This window comes from Canis aureus, chromosome 24 (genome assembly GCF_053574225.1).
Source record: "Canis aureus isolate CA01 chromosome 24, VMU_Caureus_v.1.0, whole genome shotgun sequence".
Taxonomy (NCBI): Eukaryota; Metazoa; Chordata; class Mammalia; order Carnivora; family Canidae; genus Canis; species Canis aureus.
Genome location: NC_135634.1, coordinates 8,960,102 through 8,983,168, shown reverse-complemented (window position 1 = coordinate 8,983,168; position 23,067 = coordinate 8,960,102). Strand labels below are relative to the sequence as shown.

Sequence of the window (23,067 nt, the reverse complement as noted above, 5' to 3'; positions counted from 1 at the left end):
CTGCAACTCCATTAGGAAAAGATCAGTTGTTAGATAAGTGCTATTAAAATAAGTTTTAAGAAGTAGCTTAAATTATCTTGAAAGCAAAATATTGTAAAAAAAAAAATAAGCGATAACAGAAGGGATGTGTCATGTTTTTTTGTTTTTTGTTTATTTTTCTTATGGAGAATTTCAAACATTCCTAAAGTATAAAGACAGTAAAATGAACCCAACATCAACAATTATCAACTCACAGCCGATTTGTCACACACTCCCTGCATCTCCCCTGAATCTTATTTGAAGCAAATACTAGAAACCATATTATTTCACCTCGGAATGTTTCACCAAGTATCTCTAAAAGATACTCTCTTTTCGACAAAACTGCAGTATCATCACCACACCTAAAAAATTAGCAATAACCCCTAAACTTCATCAAATAGCCAAAAAGTATTCAAATTACCAGTAGTCTCGTGAATGTCATACTTTTTTTAAAACAGATTTTTAAAATCAAGATCCAGGTAACATCCACACATTGCAATCATCTCTTTAAAAAATCAGTAGGCTCCACCCCCACCACCTTTCTCATTTTCTCCCTCACAATTTATTTATTGGAAAACAAACAAACAAAAACACTTTTCTTTCCTTCAGAGTTTCCCTTCAGTCTGGATTTTGTTAATTGCATCCCTTTGGCATAGTATAACATATTCTTCTAACTTCTGTTTCCTAAAAACTGGACATTGCCTCTAAGGCTTGGTCAGATTTAGGTTTGGTGGAGTTTTGTTTGTTTGTTTTGGTCAAGACTATTTCATAGTGTTTGCTCTCATCAAAAGACTTAATGTCTTGTTTGCTCTTTCTGTGTCGTTAGTAGCCACTGATGTTCAATGCCAAGTCTCCCAGTCTTTTCAGTTTGTTTAGCTCTTTGTTCAGTGTTGTCCAGTGAGCAGAGCTCAGGGCAAGGCTGAGCCAAAAGATAAGGTCTCCTAGCTTTGGACCACTAAGAATTTTCAAAGATCCATCACCCCAAAGTTAAGTTTTTTCGCAATGATTTAAAAACAAATAAACATCTCATTCAATTCAATTAATGAATTTTCAGTCAATAAGTAAAATTGTTATTAAATGACAAATTTTTAAAAAATTTAAAAGTACACTGTTGTAATTGGATGAATGAGACCATTATTTTTGAGCTACCTTTGTCATAGTCTATCTCTACTTGTTTTTTACCTGTTGTTTATTCTGTGTTGATTTCACTTTACTACTTATTTAATGCTCTTTGAGAACCAGGATGTCTTGAATATGCAGACCTTGGATTCCATGCAGCTTGTCCTCTGCAGAAGAACTTCAAGCAGAAGCATGCCTCTGCAGTTTTTCTTAAGTTCAAGAGTCTTCCTGGTCTTCGCTTTGTATTCAGATGGCACTCTTCTGAGCTGGAGCATGTTTGCCTCCCTTCTCTCCTCTTTGCCTACCTTCTTCCCTTTCTTCTGTCTTTACTTTTTTTTTTTTTTTTTTTTTGCTTTTTAATTTTTTTTAAAGGTTTTATTTATTCATAGGAAACAGAGAGAGAGAGAGAGGCAGAGACACAGGCAGAGGGAGAAGCAGGCTCCATGCAGGGAGCCTAACGTGGGACTCTATCCCAGGTCTCCAGGATCAAACCCTGGGCTGAAGGCAGCACTAAACCGCTGAGCCACCCAGGCTGCCCTTTTGGCTTTTTTAACGATTTTATTTATTTATTCATGAGAAACACAGAGAGGGAGAGGCAGAGACATAGGCAGAGGGAGAAGCAGGCTCCCTGCAGGGAACCTGATGCTGGTCTCAATCCCTGGACCCCGGATCATGCCCTGAGCTGAAGGCAGATGCTCAACCGCTGAGCCACACACGTGTCCCTGTTTTCTTTTTATTTAGCCAGCATGATACTTTTTTCTCCAGGTCTACTTTTAAGCTTCCTAACACTGATAAAAATCTGTGTTGATGCAAAGAAATTACTTGGGAATGGTGAAATGTGAACTTGATTCTCTGTGCCCAGAGCTATTTTTCCAAATGCATAGACCTATATTCAGTCATTTAACAAACCCTGGCAATAAGGCCCAACTATGTCCTAGGCGTGTGGGGAGAGAGACAAATTGCAACATAGTGGAAATGCTAACAAGAATAGATGAAAAGTCCCATGTGACAAATAACAGGTGGCTCTATGAGGAAGAACTGAAAAAGGGCTTGATCTTGGAAGAAACATTTAAACTAAGTCTTCAAAGAATATGATGAAGACAGCATATTTGTGTAAAAATAGTTAACATATCTTTACACTGTTTTCCTTATTTTGTTGAAGCATTGAACCCAAGCTCTTGGCTAATGAACCTGACTTTTGTGTTTAGTTACAACTTAACCATATCAATGTTTCCTTCATATGTATGCAAAATAGATGTAAACTTAAATATCATCCTCACTTCATTCCCACCCAATTAATAGTGGGAAAAAAAATAACTTTTAAGCATGGGAAGTTTCAGGGTGTGGGAGGTTCACGGTCACCTTCTCCCACTGCAGCAGGATCCTGTCTTTCAGGTAGTAGTGAAAGTTCCCAAGAGATGAACTCCTGAGTTACTGCAAAAGTCTACAGATCTACAGGTGTGCCAAGCATTATCTTTTGACTGAGTAAATTACAGTCTCTCATATAGTTGTATTCCTTTTTCTCTAATGTATATAAAATACTCTTGCTGTTATAGTATGAAACCTTTTAAAAATATCCAAGTCATAGTATTAGCTCTCTCTCATTATGTATACTTTTAAACAACAGATACAAAATAGAATTACAATCTTGTATGTCGGGAGGTGTGAACGTGTGTTTTATAGTTGGGAATTCCTGAAAAATCTTTGACATTAAAAGGAGTCTTTATAAAATACATAGTGAATATCCTTAATACTACTGAATTCTGAATTGTACACTTAAAAATTGTTACAGTGGCAAATTTTACATCACGTATATTTTGCCACAATTAAAAAGTATACCAGAGATGCCTGGGTGGCTCAGTGGTGGAGCATCTGCCTGGGGCTCAGGGCATGATCCTGGGGTCCTGGGATTGAGTCCTGAATCAGGTTCCCCGTGGGAGCCTGCTCCTCCCTCTGCCTGTGTCTCTGCCTCTCTCTGTGTGTCTTTCATGAATAAATAAATAAAATCTTTAAAAAATAATAAAAAAACAAAATATCTGAAAACATATTTTAACTTATATGCAAACCAGGAGATTTTGTATTTGAAGAAACTGGATGCTGTTGGCCTAGAGCTTTTATTATTTTGGCAGATATTTAGCCATCACCAAGAAAGACTCTACTCTGTTAACTTTCAGTGTCAGAGAAACAGAGCTTCCTGTTCTGGAACTTGTAGTCTAGAGGGGGCACTTAGCTCATCCTTCATGCATGTGTAATCATATAACATGATTCTACACTGTGATGTGACTTTACACTATGGTGAGTGCTAGGAAGGGGAAAGTATACAGAGCTTTGCAGGGGGTGGTGGGTAGTCCTGGTGTTAAGACTCAGAAAAGACTTCCCCAAGGAAGTAACAGTTTGGCTGAGATTTGAATAATGAATGAGTATAGACAACATTCGTAAGAGGTTATTGACTACTTTTCCATTTCAGACTCTTCTCCTTAAGTCAGGAACCATGTGTTCTTCAGCACCCCACCCACAGGTAGCATTCGGCACATTGAGAGCCGCTGGTTACTGTTGAGTGGCGAATAAATAAAACATTGAGTAGAAATGCTTATGCTGGATTTTTTCCCAAGGATGTTTGTGGGACCTGGCACCACCTGTTTTCGCTTCTTTAATTTTCATATTTTTAATTTAACTGCTTTTACGAAGAACTTTGGATCACATTATAACTTTTGCATATACAGGAAATGCTTCACAATTTTATTGCTAAATTTGTCTTCTTGTAACATCAACTGAATTTGGTGCTTCTTTAATTGTTCTTCTGTGTTCTCGCCTACATTTTTGTATCCACTCTCCCACCAGTGTGTTCTAGATAGTATACTTCGAAGAGAAAATGTCCATTAGCTCTTAAGAACATAGTTTTCTCTTTATTTTAGATGAAAACACATTCTGAAGCTGTGTATTTTGCAAATGAGACAGATTCATATGGCTCACAATAAAACAGTAGACACCAGACTGAGCCACCACATGCATGCATTTCTTCAGGAACAAAGACTCTATGGAGTGGGGGTGGATTTGCCATCTTCCTTAGGTATATATTATCTTTTCAGATGGAAGAGATCAGAGAAGTGAGGTAGAGAGAGAGGGTCTATGTGATTGGCAACATGTAAATGGAGTCTTAACAGGACTTCTACATTGGCTAAAGTAAAACTTACTATTTTTTTCATATATAACTTTTACATTGTTTCTCACCCTGAACCAAATTTTGAATCAGTATTAACTCTCATACCAAAAATAGAAAAGAAAAGGGACAGGTAAGGATAAACTCTTGTCCTTAAAAGGTCCTGCTGGAAAGTAGGTTAAGGCTTCCTAATGTAAACAAAGGTGTAATGATTAGAAAAAATTATTTCTGTAGACTTATTCACTACCCAAAGTATTTCTGCAGAGATTTGGATGTGGTATAAGTCAAATAACATGCCCCAAATTCACAAGTTACACAGTAAATGCATTACTGGTGGGGTGTCCCTCAACACCAGTCTAATAATTAGAACTTTGTTTCTAAATCTAGGGACTTGGAATAGTGTATCTCTTTCAACTTTTTATTATATGTCAAGTCCCAGGATAGCTAACAAAATTTTCATATGAATGCCATAGTTTTTTTTTCCTACTTTTTATTATATGTCAAGTCCAATGATAGATAGTAACATTTCTCACATGAATTCCATAGTTTTTATTATGTAGTTTCCATTGAGAACTCTGGGCCACTTATAGCATCAGCTTTTTAAGGTTTTAGTTGAAAAGGTATATGTATAATGAATAGTAAGAATAGTGGTGTTAACTATCAAATACTTTATATATATTTTTTAAGTATTTTATTTATTCCTGAGAGAGAGAGGCAGAGACACAGGCAGAGAGAGAAGCAGGCTCTATGCAGTGAGCATGACGTGGGACTCGATCCCAGGTCTCCACGATCAGGCCCTGGGCTGAAGGCGGCACTAAACTGCTGGGCCACCAGGGCTGCCCTCAAATACTTTATATTAAGATCAGAATAGCTAAGGATACCATGGCTAAAACTGGTACCTCTATCCCTCAAGGGAGAAGAAAATTAGAAAAATTGCAAGAATAATGGTACATTTTTAATACTGTTTAAGAGCATCTAATAATTATTCTTTTTCTTTCTAGGAAAAGCCATTGACAAAATCTCTACAACGTGGAGAAGATCCCCAATTTGACCAAGTATGTAATAATAAGTTATATATATATGTATATATATATATATATTCATATTCTGGTTTTATGTATTATGCACATAGGGTAAGGGCTAGTTGCTCACTATTAGTATATTGATGAACTTCCTCAAAGACGTTATAAGGAAATGATCTTAGAAACTGTGTCCTTCAGCTTTTACAGTTATAGCTTAAACAGACATTCGGTGGATGTCTACTGATTTGAACCAGAAAGAATAGGAATATGTTGGAATAATAAGAATAGGCCATCAATTGATTGTTCCCTAAATCTTTGTATACCAGAATTAAAGAAACTAAGAAAAGATAAAGGAATTTCTACTCCAAAATTTAGTAAGATGGCTCTGAATAAGTGATCATTACTCTGTAATGATCAGAAAGATCTCTGCACTGGAGTTTATCATGGTTTCATCCAGCTTTTTCTGAATGTCTACTATTTGCTTGACACAACACTACAAAATATACAAATTCTAGCTCTTCAAGATTTCACAGTATTGTGAGAAAGAAATCACTTAATAATTATAAGACAGTGTAGGGATCCCTGGGTGGCGCAGCGGTTTGGCGCCTGCCTTTGGCCCAGGGCGCGATCCTGGAGACCCGGGATCGAATCCCACATCGGGCTCCCGGTGCATGGAGCCTGCTTCTCCCTCTGCCTATGTCTCTGCCTCTCTCTCTCTCACTGTGTGACTATCATAAATAAAAATAAAATAAAATTAAAAAAAAATAATTATAAGACAGTGTAGTAACTTGGATTCTAATAGAGAATGTGATATATGAACAAAACAATTTAAGGCAGGATAAATACAAAGAAAGTCTTTTGAAGGTAGATCTGGATTAGTAAAAGGGCATCCCACTCTCAACAGCAGGTAATAAATATAGGAAATCAGGATCTGGTTCAGTAAATATTGAAAGGCCTCATGTACGTTTAAGAATGATGAGTAATAAGGCATCAGAGGAAGTGAGAAATGTTTGTGATGTTTCCTAAACTTTTGCAGTTAATGACAGAGAGGACAATACGTTCTCCAAAAACCTCACTTTGAGCCAGTGGTAGAGACAAAATATTGCTGGATGTACTATAGTCTGATCTAATATGGTGGGGGTTTTATTGTCTTATGAAGAACACAGAGAGTGCACTTTCAGCAGGGCTTTGAAATTGCCTTTCATGTGGGATCAGAAGAAAAGTTCTCGGTCTGTTAAAGTCCAGAGTTGTTCAGTCCAAAACTGTAAGGACTGGGGTGCCTGTGCTGCTCAGTAGGTTAAGCCTCTGACTTTGGCTCAGGTCATGGTCAGAGGGTCCTGGGATCCCACATCAGCAGACTCTGTGCTCAGCAGAGTCTGTTTCTTCTCCCTCTGCCCCTCCCCCTGCTCGTGCTCTCTCTCTCTCTCTCTCTCTCAAATAAATTTTTAAAATATTTTAAAACAAAACAAAAAACCCTGTAAGGACTGATTATAGAGATTGAATTTTGCATTTTCTATTGTATAAGCTCTTCACTGAGGGAAACTCGGCTTGTGCTCACAGTCAGTATCTGAGGGCTGGTGTGGCGCTGGGTTCTCACTCTAGTGCTGGTAGAGCTGGCTCTTTTCTGGATTGCTGGTGAAATGGGGTATGTGCTTTATCTCTCTGTGGCACAGAGCTTCTCTCGTCATATTGTCCTTAGTTGTCACCTGATAGATACTAGGGCAGCAGAGATCCTGAGAGGACATTAGGAGTCATTATTTTGGAAATGGGGCAAGTTATGGCTCTTTCTCTTTTCCTCAAGAATGTAAATATTTATCATCTGTCATTCATAAATTTTCACTCTATTTTATATTCTCTGTATTCTATCCTGTTTCTATCCTAGATATACCTGTCCTAATATGTAACTGATTTTTCCTCAAAAAAAATTATTTCTCCAGCTTACTGTGTATCTCTCTTTATTCTCTAGGAAAATAGTACATCTAATTTTATCGTTGCAGATAATTGCTATCCCAAATGATTTGGCTTAAACACAGTTTCCCACTTGTATTCAGCCCTCTATTTCTGCATTTCAGCATTGTGGGAGAGAGATGGCCTTTGGAATTAGACAGACAAGGTTTAAATCCTGATTTTGCCACTTAATTAGCTATAATACCTTTAACCTTGTTGCATAGAATGTTGAAATGCAGAATCTCTGCCCTGCCCCAGATCTTACTGAATCAGATTCTGCAGCTTAACAGGATCCCCAGATGACCCACACAGACATTAAAGCTTGAGCAACACTGCTCTGTAACACATCTCTATATATTAAAGACACTTCATGAGTGAATCAGTAGTAAGATGGACACTGAGAACTTTCAAATAAGACACATAAGATTATCCTCTCATCATTAAATCATAAATTTACACATGAACCAGGAGAGAAGGCAACCTACAAAGTCTATTTCACTTTAAAGAGATAGCAAGACTCCCAGGAACCTTGACAGAAATTGATCCACATGTGCTAGCCTACTATTATTTTAACTAGCAAAATGTGAGAATTAAGGTTCCATTGGCAATGCCATGGATGTATCAAGCTCTCTTAGTCTTTTGATATTAGACATCCAAATTACATAATTATCCTTGTTCTAATACCAAGCAGGAGGATTTTAATCTGGATTCACACAGAGGTCTGTCTATGCAAAAAGAACATGCTGGTGATACCACCTTACATGGTGTAGACTCTGTTGCTATGATCATGGGAGCAGTAGTAACAGTAGAAGTGGTATTCATGTAGTACTTACCATAGGATAGACACTATGCTAAGTATCCCCTTTGAGCAGTATGCAGCCAGTCCCTGTTTAGAGAATATTTTTTATCAATTTCTTCCTTTTAAATATCACTGGCATATTTGATAGACTATAGAAAGCTGAGCTTCTGTGCTTTCTGTGCCTGATCTTGGGTGGCCCTGTTTACTCCTCCACTTAACAAGCCCATGATTCATTTTTCTCTTGCTAGAAATAGAAGCAAAAAGAAATCATATAATACTTTATAAGTTATGAAGCCCCTTCTCATGCATGATCTCAGCTGACATCATTTGCTACTTCCAAAAACCTCAAGAAGAAGCCATCATCATCATCATCATCATCATCATCATCATTTCTATATCACATTTCATGAGAATAAGACTCAGAGAACTTACCCAACACTATATGACTAAAGCCTGAATGAGCCAAGACTGGCATTCACATGTTCGGACCATAAAACCAGTGCTTTTTACTCTATAATGCTTGTATATCTAAAACCTAAGGTAGTGAGAATTTAGAGGGGAGTGTTCAACAGAGAAGGAATCTCAGATCCTGTATCAATTAAGATTAGGTTTGGCTACAAATGACACATAAAATAACAGCAGTTTGAACAAGATAGCTTCTTTCTCTCTCACATTCAAGAAATACAAAGAAAATCAGTCTAGTATCTATATATTATTTTGTTTGCTTGTGTTTGGCTTACATTCCCAAGGTCATCTCATTGTCCAGTTTGGCCTCTAGAGCTAAGCCATTATGTCTACATTCCAGGCAACAGGAAGGAGAAAGAATTATATGCTAAAAAGAATTATAGGGAAAAAAATTAAAAACTAGAACGTCTCAACATTGCACACACCACTTCTGCTCATATTCAGTTGGTGAGATCTTAATCACATAGCCACCTATAGCTGTAGGAAAGATTGGGAAATTTTACTTTGGACAATTATTTGTCTATGTAAAAATCAGATATTTTATTGGGGTGTCTGAGTGGCTCAGTCAGTTAAGCGTCTGACTCTTGATCTCAGCTCAGGTCTTGAGTTTGAGCCCTGCATTGGGCTTCCTGCTGGGCCTGAAGCCTACTTAAAAAAAAATAGGTATTTTATAACCAAGGAAGAAGAATAGACTAGATATTAGGTATTACTTATCTTTGCTAGATATCATAGTAGAGTTTTGCCAAATGCCCAAAAGAATACTATTTACAGTTCTGTATACCTCTTTTGTTCACTGTGGAATATTCTTAGAATTTGTTGATTTTACAGTGTGAATTTTAAAATATGTGTATTTAGGGGTTAAAGCTTTATGTTTCCTAAATTTTTTTAATATTCTTTGTATATAATTAACTATTGGCTTCATATCTCTTAATTTAATCTGATTATCATCTAACCCTATATACTATAAACCTGGGGAAAAAAGCCCCATTGTTTCATAAATTACAAGATGTCTAAACAGAATTGTCTTTTTTTTAAGTTCAGTATTAGTGGGAGAACTAGTAACTGCCTTGCACATTGGAAAGCTTGGAATTTATACCCTTATTCCCAGAATTTCGTTGTTTACAAATTTCATGAGTATGAACTTAACCCATTCTTATACAGCACCTACTTTGTGGCAACGATGTACCAAGCATTATGCCAGCTTATGGAAATAAAGATGAAAAAACATGGTGCCTGCACTGGGGTCGGGGTGGGGCAATCTAATGGGTGAAACAAAGAAGGAGTATGATCAAACAAATTATAACCTCAGGCTAGTAAGTAAGCTCACCAAGGAAGGACCTAGTATCCTGTGAGCCCCGGGAGAGCAAGCTTTGCCCTATACTAGGGAGCCAGCAATGGTTTCAGTTCCTGCTAATGAGAGAGTCATACCAGTAATGGGAATTAATAAAGCTGGAAGAGATTTCCAATAGCATTTTAAAAATGTATACTGCCAGTAATTTATTTTAAATGCCTAATTAACTGTCAAGGCTTCAAGTAAAATGAATGAAAAGTTGTCCTGATATAAAGTTCTTCATTTTAGCTAAATAAATTTAGCAAATTTATTAAAGGAATGTGTGTGTGTGTGTACGCGTATACACACACAAAGCTCTGTATTGGACAAAGAGATACAAGGATGTGGTCTATGCGTTCCAGGAGCTTCAGATTTGGAAGAGGATAAGGCAGGGTACAAAGAGCTCTGACAGGGGCCCACGTGTGTTAGAAATGCCACATGGATGGTGCAGACAGTAAACATTGTGAGATTTCAAGGAACAGAAGACACACACTTCAGGGCCAGATGGCTAGAAAAATCTTTGTAGAAGAGGACATGAATGGGTCTGTCAGCTGAGACAGAAGATGTGTATTTTTAAAAGATAATATTAAAAAAGAGGTGACATCATGACTCTCATAGAAATATAAAATGAGCACAGGTGAGAGATTTTATTTAACTCATTTTTTAAAATAGATTTTATTTATTTATTCATGAGACACACAGAGAAGAGAGGCAGAGACAGAGCCAGAGGGAGAAGCAGGCCCCCTGCAGGGAGCCCGATATGGGACTCGATCCCGGGACTCCAGGATCATGACCCGAACCGAAGGCAAACACTCAACCGCTGAGCCACCCAGATGTCCCTTTAACTCACTTTATAATGAGGAAGTTACAACCAGTTTAGAAAAGAACTCCAGAACAGATACATCTATAAGTCAGGAATGTTGAAATGAATGCATTATCAGGCAAAATGCCTTCTTCCACAGTGGGAGAATGAAGTCAATTGAACCTTCACTGGGCAGAGGGTTTTTTTTTTTTTTTTTCTGTCTGTAGACAGGAATCTATCATGCTATCAGTATCTATCATGCTATCAGTAGTCTATCATATGCACAATTTTAAAGTAGCTCAAAGGCATTAAAGGATGCAGAGCCCCCACAGACTCAAATTAGCTAACCCCTAGAAAGGCGAGATCTGAGTGATGCATAGTTTTCTACTGAGACACAAAATTTTCCTACCGACTAGAAGTTTTGAGGAAGAGACCAAGAAAGAAGGGATCAGACTGTGGAAGACTTTAATGGCAGTGGGTGGATTTTAGCTCATACATACCAGGATAAGTTTCATTAAAGTAGCAACTTGATGTTAACCCTGAGGTAGCAGTGTTCATGAATAAAGACATCCTTGAAGTTTGGAGGCATTTGGGGAGTTTGGCCATTGAGAAAAATTTGAGACTAAAAGAGCCCAAACTAAAACAGAGATAATGGAACTAGAAAGAATAATTTTATGTAAAACTGTACAAGAAGAATCAATGGTTGAAAACCATGGTTTGGAACCATTTCTATTCAATCAACAAATATTGAGTGCCCAAGCATACTGGGATCTGTGTAAGGTTCTGGGGTTACAAAAGATAGAGTTCCTGCCCTTAAGGAATTCTTAATACCAGGAAGAAGACAGATATTCAAACAAATAACAGTGCCATGTGAATGCTGTAACAGAGGTCCATTTCAAATGCTATGGGAACTCAGATAAGGGAGCAGTTAAGGATGCTCGGAAGGTGGTCAGGAAGCAATCAGGGCCCAGTGGCATTTTTAAAGATATGTGTTATCTGCATGAAATGGGTTGGATCATGCCAGGCAGAAGAAGCTGTGTGGATAAAGAAGCTGAGCTGTGAAGAGCAGAGTACTGAGAGTGGCCTGGGCTGAAGCGGGACAGGCATACAGGAACTCATTGCTCCAGGGCCATAGGAGTCACAATGTGAAGTCTGGACTCCTTTTGATAGCTAAAAAAGTGCTCCAAACAGAGAAATGCTGGACTTGATGAGAGGTTATAAATCATTTTACACATATTGGATTTTTAGGGAGGGTGGAATATCTCGGGAGAAATTACTGGGGCTCATTCACTTATGTGGCTGCTCAACAGACGCTGAAAAATTAGAGACTAGATCAAATGGGTAAAGAATATCGTAGGGAAACATAGTTTAAGATCAATAAGTGGGATGCCAGAAGAATGCCCGGATGAAAAAGTGGACAAAAAAGTGCAAGAAGCTTCAGAAGATGCAGCTTTCCAGGGCAGGGATGGTCCGTGATGGCAGCCATACAGAGATCCTCACAGAAAATGACAGATTAGCAGTTAGTTGCTCACTGGAAACCAGCTTTGAGAAAAACTTTTGCTGCAGTGTTATTCATTGACTCGTAGAGTGCATTTTCATAGTTGATAGATTAATATTAATGGTTTAAGAGACTTACTTTTGCAGCTGGGTTATGCTGGCTGATTATGACTGGAAACACTTCAATTAAAAAGCAGTGTGCCCAAACACAGTCATAGTACTAGTGATGAGCCCCCTAGTGATGGTCTGTGGAGGGTCCTATGAATGAAAGGCAGGGTGAGCTCCTCCTTTAACTTCAAGTGACTTTCTTCTGTTAGCAAATTTGACAGATAACCCTTTTAAATCTAAAGCCAAGGCATTTTATTTTGGATTCTCAGATGCATCAGTAGCTAACCTATGATGAGCACGGACATGGGTAGATGGTGACCAGATGCAGCTGAAATACTGTACTAACCCACTTTAAAAAGTGAAAAACAGTACTCCAAAGTAAGCCTCGCCTAAGAAAGTGTGTAATCCTCACCTGGTGAAGGAGGCACTGATGCTCACTAGATAAATTTCTACACAGAGATGAAAATTGTGGCTGTTGAATAAAGGAGTCACCAGATCTTTATCATTTCATATACCTTCCAGCTTCATGTGCTTCCTTATCTATTGTCTGCCCTTGGTTTTTAAACTTTTGCTTATTTCTAATAATGACCTAAACATGCAATAAGTTATATGACACAAACAGTTGTTAGCTGTGTAATGCTTTCTATTTGAATGATTGCTATGGCTTTGTTTCTTAAAACAGTCATATACAGTAAATGGAAGTCATTTCCTCTGTGTGTAGTAAAGTATGATTACTCCCCAAAGGAGCTAGGGCCAGAACAATCAGAATTAGAATCCAAATCCTTGGGCAGCCCCGGGGGGTGGGGGGGCGGGGGGCTCAGCGCTCAGCGGTTTAGTGCCACCTTCAGCCCAGGGTGTGATCCTGGAGACCCGGAATTGAGTCCTACGTCAGGCTTCCTGCATGGAGCCTGTTTCTCCCTCTGCCTGTGTCTCTGCCTCTCTCTCTCTCTCTCTCTCTCTCTCTCTCTCTCTCATAAATAAATAAAATCTTTAAAAAAAAAAAAGAATCCAAGTCCTTATTTTCACAGGTGAATTGTCTTACTGTGCCTTGGCATTGCATAAATAAGTATATGGGAGGTAAGAGAAAGTATAGGGTAAGCCTGGCAACACCGCCGAATCCTGAGGAGGAGAGCAGTTCAAGGAGAACCTGAGAAAGAGTGTCATTTTCTCAGGAGGCTTGAGGGAGAATGACAGCAAAAGGCCATTAGTTGGCCAGTAGATTAGCCCTTTCTGATGTTTTATATAAAAGTTATCTGTAGTGTGGCAAGAGGAGAAATCAGATTCCAGAGAGGAAGAAGTGAGGCAGGAAGAGGAAGCATCACCAATATTTGGCTGATTGAGAATTTGGAATAACAATGGCAGGTCATCTGGTGGGGGAGAAGAGAGCAGAATCCAGTGAAGCCAGTGTGTGTTTTATGGAACCCTCTTGTGCTGAACGAAATATAAGAGCTTAACACACTGTGCCTGTCTGCCAATGGTTGGGTCCATTCTTCACTTATATTTGGGCTCAATGTGTTCAGACAGTTGAAGTTCCTGAGAGTCTGATGTGTACATAAGTGGGGCTCACAATAATTGGTTTTATTCCACCAACTGATTCTTGTTCCAGAAAAGTAGCCATCCCAGTATCCTTTCTCAGAGTGAGCTGTTTGTTGCCTGCAGCAAACTCAAGGAGCCTGGTGCTCCCTACTTTTCTCTTAGGGAGCTAATATAGGGGCACTGCTTGAACACCTACCTCAACAGTAAGCATTTGGAAGACACTGTGTTTGCATCTGCTGGAGCCAGAAAACTGTGGGAACACAAACCAAGTTATCGGGGTTCTAATGGAGGCCCTGGTAGTTTGTGCTTGGATAAGAGATAGATGGGTCTTTTTCTTTTCTTTTCTTTTCTTTTCTTTTCTTTTCTTTTCTTTTCTTTTCTTTTTTTTCTTTTCTTTTCTTCTTTTCTTTTCTTTCTTCCTTTCTTTCTTTCTTTCTTTCTCTTTCTTTTTTTCTTTAACAATATCAACTCTGATCAGTAAAATTCTGTCAATTTCTATCACTTGTTTTGTCATTAGCTTAGCCCACGATCTTCTCAAAGTCAGAATTGTTTATGTCTGGGATTCAGTTTCAATATTTAGAAATGGAAGAGAAAAATAGAAATAGACATTTTTGAAGGTCTGTTATATCTCTCACATGTTATAGTATCTCATTTACTGTTCATAAAAAACCCAGCAAGGTAAGTATTCTTCAGTCCCATTTTATAGCTGGAAACAGAGAGCTTCAGAGGAGTGGATATGGCCAGGCTCATACAGACAATAAGGGCAGAGCTCTAACTTGAATTCAGGACCATCTGATCTTCCCAATACACGAATGAAATTACAAAAATATGGCTTGTGAAGTATCAATCATCACATAGGGTGTTCTGAGAACATTATTTAAGTTGCAGCTTATTTGCAATTCAGTCACGTATTCTTTACTAGTATCATCTCTATAAATTCCAGATAATTTTCTCAGACATTCTAAGTAACTTTGGTTGGGGTTTTCCTCTAGGTGCTAAATGTTTACATACTTTTATAGTGCCTTAGTTTCTTAATATATTAAAAATGCCAACTATAAACAGGAAACACATGATAAAATAAATCCATACATCTATAATAGAGTGAAAATAACTTTTTACCATTTTGAGTAGCAGTAGTTTTTCTGAAAAGGAAGCAGATGAAATTCTAGACCTTCAACACTGATTCTAATGCTACAACTCATCAAAATCTATTATTAATGAAAAATATAAGCAATTAGGGTAAAAAACTAACTGGCATTGCATTCATATTAGTGTCATTTAGTGTTTCTGAAATTATTCTCCAGTGGAGCACTGTGTTCTATCAAATGGACTTAGATATTAAAGTCAAATAATACAGACCTTTTCCTAATTTGCAGGAAAAACATATTTAAAGTATAGATTTATATAATTTTAAATTTTTATAATAAATTATTCTTAAGCCTTTGGTATGTCACCTCTGATTGAATGCTAGATTGTCGAGCAATAGTATATGACCAAATTTTAAAAATTACATTTGAATAACTTTTTAAAAATCAGCATTTTATGGTATTTCATAGACAGCACCCTGACCCCCAGGTGCTTGGCCATCTGAACTACTTTGAGAGATTAAACTGTCAATGAAGTTAGTTTAAAATTTATTCACAAAATGCATCACTCAGGACAAGTCAGCCTTATTACTGCTGTAAGATATGGTATGACTCCACTGAGTAATTGTTCAAATATTTAGGTAAAGTTTCCTTCTTCGCATTCAGCAAGTATAATAAAATGCCTATGAAAAATTAATGTCTTACCTACAGCATAATGGACAGTCTCTTTTAGCCTATTTATCCATAAAATGCCAAAATAAACATTAAGAAACATTTGCAAAGTACATTTAGTATTCCCCTCTATCCCCCTGCAAAGAAAACACCAGTATGAAATAGTTCTGTGATTCTGGGCACTTCACCTCCTCAAGCTGCACAGTACCTAGCTCATCTATGATGGAAGAATATGATCATTTAAATGCAACAAGAACATCTTTGTAAATGGGCCTGCCCCCTTTCAACAGCAGCACAGAGCTAGAATTCATCTCACCATTGGCTCTGCTTCCTGTAAATGAAGAAGTTGAGTAACCAAGAAGCCAACTAGACCTTCCTCCCTTCCTGAGCTTTGAGGGCCAGGTCTTTGCAAATTCCACCCTTCCTTCCTGAAATCCTGGGCTCAGAAGGGCAGTAACAGAGAGATGGAAAAAACACACACATCCCCTCCTTGCTGACCTTTCATCTCTTCTAAGATGGTCTCACTATATTTGCCATGGAAAGTATGTCCAGTAGATATAATACCAAGAATGGCTTCAAGATGACTTTTTAATGGGTAGAAAAAATTAGTATGGCTGAGTTTTAAAGAATGCTATTGATGTCCTCTACGGAGCAGGCGGGTTACATCTAAGTAAGTTTAAGTAGCTGAACATTATGTGCTCTACCCAGGGATAATTAGGGGGTAAACATAGGTTTATATCACCTTTATGGGTCTCTTTTTAAATAAACTTTTTTATTTTTGAGTAGTTACAGGAAAGGTGTGAAGATAGTACAGTTATCATTTTCCCCACATCCAGTTTCCTTTATTAACATCTTACATTACCATGTATATCTGCCACAACTAAGAAACCAACATCAGTACATTATTATTAACTAATTCTGTATTTGTATTTTATTTTTTTCCCGAATAGTCTTTTTCTGTTCCAGGAAACTGTCTAGGACACCACATTATATTTAGTCATCATGCCTCCGTAAGTCTCACTCAGACTTACACAGGTATTTTTAAATTACTTAAGTATAATAGTAGTTGGTTAGGAATTTCATTACATACGCAATGTGCAGAATTAACCTATGGTGAGGAACTCTGAATCCTGATTTTTGTCCCCCTCTCGGAGGAACCCCCTTCATTTCTCAATTCAAAATATGAGATAAGATAGTGATTGTTGGAGAAGTACCCTTTCTTATGCTGGGATAGCTTTAGAGAGAACTAGTGAATTGCCCCCCCTGACATGCCATAATTTGCTTTCCTCCCCAATTTCCCGCATTGTGTGCCCGGGGACAATGGGAAAATATGTTGTGGCTGTGGATATTACAGTGTGTGGGGAGAGGGCTGTTTTTTTTTTTTTTAAATAGGTATTTTGCAATTAAAAAAAACTCATGGTGATTATGTTCACAAAGCAGGAAGAATGAAATAGCCTATTTATTTTAATATTGACCCATAGCTAAAGATAATGTACAGTTTTGCATATGTCCTTATAATCATGATCATAAGGGACAGCAAGAAATAAGGCTCTCAAGGAACAGAACCTGAGGAAGGACGTATTATTGTTCTGTTCAATCTCAGAGCTTCTCTTAAAGCTGACAGTGGAAAGTCCCATTGACGCGAACCACTTCAGCTTCCATTTCTCTAGTTTCCTTTATAAAAAGAAGTTAAGCCTCTCCTGCTCAACTACAGAAACATTTTAAGTTAGGTAAGGTTTTCCATTTCTTCTGCCACCTCCCGGCTCAAGCTGTGATCATTGTGTGCCTTGAACTGTGGCAATAACCTCATTGTGTGTGTGTGTGTGTGTGTGTGTGTGTGTGTGTACTTCTAACTGATCCTATTGGCAAACCCCTTTGGTCCAGCCTACACATCACTGCTGGTTTAACCCTCCCCAACATTTCAATGGGCTTATTCTCCTTTTTGGAAATCTTTTCCATTTTCTAGAGAAGAAAGCTGAAATTCAGACTAGCATAAAGTACTTTCTATGATTTAGTTCCAACTTAAAATTTTCAACAGTTTTTTTTCTTTATTCTGGTATACCAAAGTCCCTACACCAGCCAAATATTTCTTCCCTCTGTTTGCTCAAAAACTTTCATTAAGTTAATCACTATAATTATTATGAACAAATAATTATTTGCACCTTCATTACCATAGGCTTCCTGGATTGAGTGTGCTTAGCTATTTTCTGGACTCATATTTCTACCCTTGCTTTTAAAAAAAAAAAAAAAGGCATAGGTTAAAATCCTACCTTCATTTCTCTTAAACTCCCACTTACCTCTCCCTCTAGTGATCTCCCTGTCCTGTGGACTCCTGGTTTTAAGTGCACTCTTAGTATGGGGGTGTATCCCTTCCTGGTTGTGTTTTCTGTATATGCAAACTTACGTAGTGTTCACCTCAAGTTGGAATCTTACCAATTAAATTATTTTTTTAAATTCTTCTTCTACTTAACATATTATGAACATTTTCAAGTCATTAAATATTTTTGAACTGTGATTTTTAATGGTTTCATAGGTAATTTACATTACATTCCACATTGTATTAAGGCATTTGCACATAGTTGGACATTTAGAGTGTTGTCATTTTTTATATAATATATAATGCCCTGAACATTCTTACTCACCTCTAATTATGTATTTGAGATAAATTTCTAAGAATGGGCTTATTGAGAATGGCTTTTCTAGATTCTTGATCTGCATTTCCAAATTTCTTCCAGATGGGTTATGTCAATTTTTTTTCACATGTCAGTAGTGTTCGAACATACCTATTTTATCACTGTCTCATTGGCATGAAGACTTGTAATTTGCTTATATGAAATTTTGTGAGGGCAGCCCGGGTGGCTCAGCGGTTTAGTGTTGCCTTCAGCCCAGAATGTGGTCCTGGAGACCCGGGATCAAGTCCCACATCAGGTTCCCTGCATGGAGCCTGCTTCTTCCTCTGCCTGTGTCTCTGCCTCTCTCTCTGTGTGTGTCTCTCATGAATAAATAAATAAAATCTTAAAAAAAAAAAAAGAAATTTTGTGATTTTGTGTTTGTGAATAGATAGGTAAAACCTATCTCATTGTAGGTTTACATGTTCTTTTTATAAGGCCTTTATCAGATGGGTGTTTGCAAGTGTTTTCTCCGGGGCCACAGCCTCTTTTCACCACTTTCTTAACAGTGTCTTTCTAAAAGCAGAAGCTCTTAATTTTTTTATTGAAGTATTGTTGACATACAATGTTACATTAGTTTCTAGTGTACAGCATAGTGATTCCACAAATTTAGACATTATGCTCACCACAAGTGTAGATGCCATCTGTCACTGTACAGCACTATTACAGTATCATAGATTATATTCCCTCTGTTGTACTTTTCATCCCCATGACTTATTCATTCCATAGCTGGAAGTCTGTGGCTCTCACTCCCTTCACCCATTTTGCTCATCCCCCTAGCTCCGCCCCTCTGGCAATCATCAGCTTTTTCTCTGTATTTGTGGGTCTGGTTCTCCTTTTTATTTGTTTTGTTTTGTCTTTCATATTCCACATACAAGTGAAATCATACGGTATTTGTCCTTCTCAGTCTGACTTACATTACTTAGCATAATACTCTCTAGGTCCATCCATATTGTTGCAAGTGGCAGTATTTCATTCTCTTTGATGGCTGAGTAATATTCCATTGTATATGTATATACCACATCTTCTATATCCATTCATCTATGGGTGGACACTTACTCAAGCTTCCATATCTTGGTGGCTGCATCGATTTTTTTTTCCCACCAACAGTACATGAGAGTTCCCTTTTGTCCACGTCCTCACCAACACTTGTTATTTCTTATCTTTTTTATTATGGTCATTTGACACATTTAAGGTAATATCTTATAGTGGTTTTGATTTGCATTTTCTTGATGATGGTGATATTGAGCATCTTTTCATGTGTCTGTTTGCCATCTGTTTGTTCTCTTCAGAAAAAAAAAATGTCTGTCTGGATCCTCTGTCCATTTTTTATTGGATTATTTGGGGGAGTTTTTGGGGTTGAGTTGTGCAAGTTTTTAAAATATATTTTGCATATTAACTCCTTTTAAGTTATGTCACTTGCAAATATCTTCTCCCATTCAGTAGGTTGCCTTTTCATTTTGTGGATGGTTTCCTTCACTCTACAAAAGCTTTTTATTTTGGTTGAGTTTCACTAGTTTATTTTTGCTTTTGTTTCCCTTGCCTGAGGAGACATATTTAGAAAAATGTTGCTATGGCCAATGTAAGAGAAATTACTGCCTGTGTTTTCTTTAAAAGGCTTATGGTTTTATGTCTCATATTTAGGTATCTTTAATCTAATTTGAGTTTATTTTTGTGTGAGAAAGCATAAGAAAGTTGTCCTGTTTCATTCTTTTGCATGTAGCAGTCCAGTTTTCCCACCACCAACATCATTTATTGAAGAGACTGTCTTTTTGCCATTTTGTATTCTTACCTTCCTTGTCCTTGATTAATTGACCATATATGCATGGTTTATTTCTGGGTTCTCTAACCTGTTCCATTGATCTATGTGTCTATTTTTGTGCCACTACCAAACTGTTTTGACTAGTAGAGATTTGTAGTTTATCTTTAAATCTGAGATTGTGAAAGCTTCAGTTTTATTCTTCTTTTTCAAGAATGCTTTGGCCACTCAGGGTCTTTTGCGGCTCCATACAAATTTTAGTATCTAGTTCTGTGAAAAATGCTGTTGGTGTTTTGATAAGAGTTGCATTGAATCTATAGATTACTTTGGGTAATATGGAAGTTGTAATAATATTAATTCTTCCATTCCATGAAGATGAAATATCTTTCCTCGGTATCTTCTGCAATTTCTTTTGTCAATGTCATAATAGTTATCAGAGTTCAGGTCTTTTACTTCTTCGTTAAATTTATTCCTAGGTATTTTATTCTGTTTGGTGCAATTGTAAATGGAATTGTTTTTGTAATTTCTCATTCTGCTACTTTGTTATTAGGGTAAAGAAATGCAACTGATTTCTGTGTATTTTGTATCCTGTGACTTTACTGAATTCATTTATTGTTTCTAATAGTTTTTTGATAGACATGGCACTATATATATATTATGTCATCTGCAAATAGTGCAGCTTTATTTCTTCCCTATCAATTTGGATGCCTTTTATTTCTATTTCTATTACCTGCTTGCTGTGACTAGGATTTGCAGTACTGTGTTGAATAAAAGTGGTAACAGTGGACATCTTTGTCTTGTTCCTGATCTTAATTAAAGGAAAAACTCTCAGTTTTTCTCCATTGAGTATGATGTTATCTGTATGTTTTTCATGTATGGCCTTTATTATGTTGAGGTTTGTTCCATCTAAACCCACTTTATTGAGCATTTTTATCATAAATGATGTTAATTTTGTCAAATGCTTTTTCTGCATCTATTAAGATGATCACATGACTCTTTCCTTCATTTGGTTAATGTGGTATATCATGTTGATTGATTTGTGAATATTGAACCATCCTTTCATCCCCAGAACATAAACATTTCATTTTGATGATTTTCAGTATCAGATTGTCATGGAGGTTGCTCTTGGTATGTCACCTAAGAAATCCTTGGCTAGCCCAGAGTCACAAAGATTTTCTGCTGTTTTCTTCAGAAGATTTATAGTTTTAAGTTTTTATAGTAGGATTTTTTTTAGTTAATTTTTGCACATGGCATGAGATATCAATTGGGGTTTATTTTCTCATGATAATTAATAAAAGATTACAAATCTTTCCAGCTTAAGTAAATTAAAATAACTCATCTATCAAAGATATATTTATTGTTTAAAAAAGAGAGCAGGAGTTTGCCTTTAAGGTGATACACAGGAAATTATTGCTACTGGTCTATGTCTTGACTCTAATTTGGGGCATACCTCAGATGAGTAGATAAATTATTATTGGCAGAAAAGCATACATTATATTACCATTTAGGTTATTTGTTTGGGAGCTAGATTTGTTTGTTTCAGCTAAACAACTAATGTAATTGTGTTAATACATTTATTTATACAACAAACATTTTTGAGACTTAAGTAGTACCAGGCACTGTACTTCTTGGACAGTATGGGAAAAATAATTTCTCTGTGGTCCATGAGTAACCTGTATGCAATTAACATCTGACTTCTAGAATGAAAGGAAGTTGAAGTAATTAACTTTCTTGAACCACAAAATTCTAATGTAAGGAACATCTGTCAGCATTAAGAGATTTGGGCCCTTAGGAATATACTAATAAAGATTATTAAAGGAAAAGATGTGATAAATAAGAAGACTTTGTGGTGACTATAGCTTGGAGTTATTTGTGAAATGAAAAGTTTCTCACTAATTGGCAGGCCACCAAAGCCTTCTTATCACCTGTTTTTCTCTGTAGGTCATCAGCTCCATGAGCTCCCTTTCTGAGTACTGCCTGCCTTCCATTCTGCGTACATTATTTGACTGGTATAAAAGGCAAAATGGCATCGAGGATGAATCACATGAATACAGACCACGAACAAGCAATAAATCAAAAAGGTACATTTCTTTTGTGTAGGAATATGAGATTGGTTCATCCTTCCCCATCTCCTTTTTCTCTTTCTTTCTTTCTTTCTTTCTTTCTTTCTTTCTTTCTTTTTTCTTTTTCTTTTTCTTTTTCTTTTTTCTTTCTGGAACATAAGTGAAAATGGGATTTATGCATTATCTACATCTGCCTGTCTGCACATAGATACCTGGCAGGTGCTGTGGGGGGCCCCCCTGTCTAGAGTGGGAGTATTAGTCACTGACATTGGGGCATGTGTAAAGGGCCCCACGTTGCCCTCCTGCCTGCTTCTTTCCTGAGCCCTGTCTCCTCCAGTGGATACCTAAAAGCAGAAGGGCTGTTGCAGGTCCTGCAGGATGCTGCCCAGTCCTTGTTAGTCACCTTCAGCGCTCAGTGTGCTGTTGTGGGGAAGAGGCTGGGGGGACATCAGTGGTAGGCCTGGGGCCACCAATTAGCTCTGTGACTTTGGACAACTCACCACCTCTGTGTGACTTGTCTTTTCAAGAGCAAAACAGGGAAGTCAGATTACACCATCTTGAACTTCCCCTGAGGCTGAGAATTTTGTTTATTTATTTTGTGATCCCCTTCTCTTATGGATTTGAAAAGTAGAACTCACTGCTACAGAAACACTTTAGCAACTGTAAAATTTAAGATTCTTACACTGTCAAATGAGTGTGCACCCCCCAAAAGTTTATATAAATAAATATATGTAGTTCATATGTTTGAAATAAAGGTAAATAGAAAAAAATATTTGCCCATATTTACTTTTTTTAAAAAAGGCTGTTTTAAAAGCAGACTTCTCTATATGAATTGATTATGCATTTTTAAAGGCAGTAAACTAAAATGGATCATTCAGAACATCAGATATTAACTACTTCTTGTGAGTGATTTATCTCATTTTTCTTGATACTTCAATATTATTTTAATATCCACTTTTTAATGTCATGAAATGAGTTATATTTCATCCAAACTTGTAATTTCATTTATAATATGC

The 23,067-nt window shown here is 37.1% G+C and overlaps 1 protein-coding gene across 1 annotated transcript in view; it reads left to right on the top strand.

Annotated features, from left to right (window-relative positions):
* The window catches only part of FRY (FRY microtubule binding protein), a 260,678-nt gene that overhangs the window by 60,562 nt on the left and 177,049 nt on the right, over positions 1-23,067 (top strand). Inside the window, exons 3-4 of the mRNA XM_077868184.1 lie at positions 5,299-5,352; positions 21,930-22,069. Of these exons, the coding sequence (XP_077724310.1) occupies positions 5,299-5,352; positions 21,930-22,069 (194 nt within the window). The remainder of the gene's footprint in view (positions 1-5,298; positions 5,353-21,929; positions 22,070-23,067) is intronic.